The 650-nt window shown below is 28.3% G+C and overlaps 1 protein-coding gene across 1 annotated transcript in view; it reads left to right on the top strand.

The window, feature by feature from the left end:
* Positions 1-650, top strand: part of LOC108571486 (dynein heavy chain 1, axonemal-like) — a 109706-nt gene that overhangs the window by 98002 nt on the left and 11054 nt on the right. The window contains exon 46 of the mRNA XM_017933541.1: positions 596-648. Within this exon, the coding sequence (XP_017789030.1) occupies positions 596-648 (53 nt within the window). The remainder of the gene's footprint in view (positions 1-595; positions 649-650) is intronic.

Here is a 650-nt window from a genome sequence, read left to right as displayed (position 1 = left end):
ATAAGTAATGAATATATTTTTCATTAAATTAAAAATGTAAAAATATCATGTTTTATTACTTTTACTAAAGAAACTTCTGCAGATACAATTTTTACGTTGCTTTTAATTGTTTTCATTATTTCCTATATAACCGAAACATCATAGGTTTCGCTATTCATTACGGATTCCCATTGTACTCACTCTATACGATATTTAAATTAATTTAATATACCGAGTTATAAAGGCAGCAAATAGAAGAACTACGTTCAGTTCAATTTCGTCAAAAACATCGTTATGTTCCTAAAATCGCGTCAGATCTCCAATGAAATTGTGCGAGTAAATATTATTCCCAAATTGAACCAACGTTGGTTTTCGATTATTACTGAATTTTCCTTTACCATTCACTTTAGCAGCCTTCATCGTATCTTCTTGACTTTCACACAAACAACGGACAGAATATGAAATTAAAAAAAAAATGCTTTGCATACATGAAGAGATAACAGTCATCTTTTTAAATTTAAATTTTAATAACGAGAATTAATGATTAAAATTTAATCAAATTAAAAATTGTTGCATAAAAATTTCCTTTTAATAATTCCTCTTTAATGGAGAATAGTACAAGGATAACGGAATATCCGTCGCAAAAATGACAGACCAAGGGTTACTTCGCG

This window comes from Habropoda laboriosa, unplaced genomic scaffold (genome assembly GCF_001263275.1).
Source record: "Habropoda laboriosa isolate 0110345459 unplaced genomic scaffold, ASM126327v1 scaffold40, whole genome shotgun sequence".
Lineage (NCBI taxonomy): Eukaryota > Metazoa > Arthropoda > Insecta > Hymenoptera > Apidae > Habropoda > Habropoda laboriosa.
Note: the sequence above shows the minus strand (reverse complement) of the source record. Positions and strands in the feature narration are given on the sequence as shown.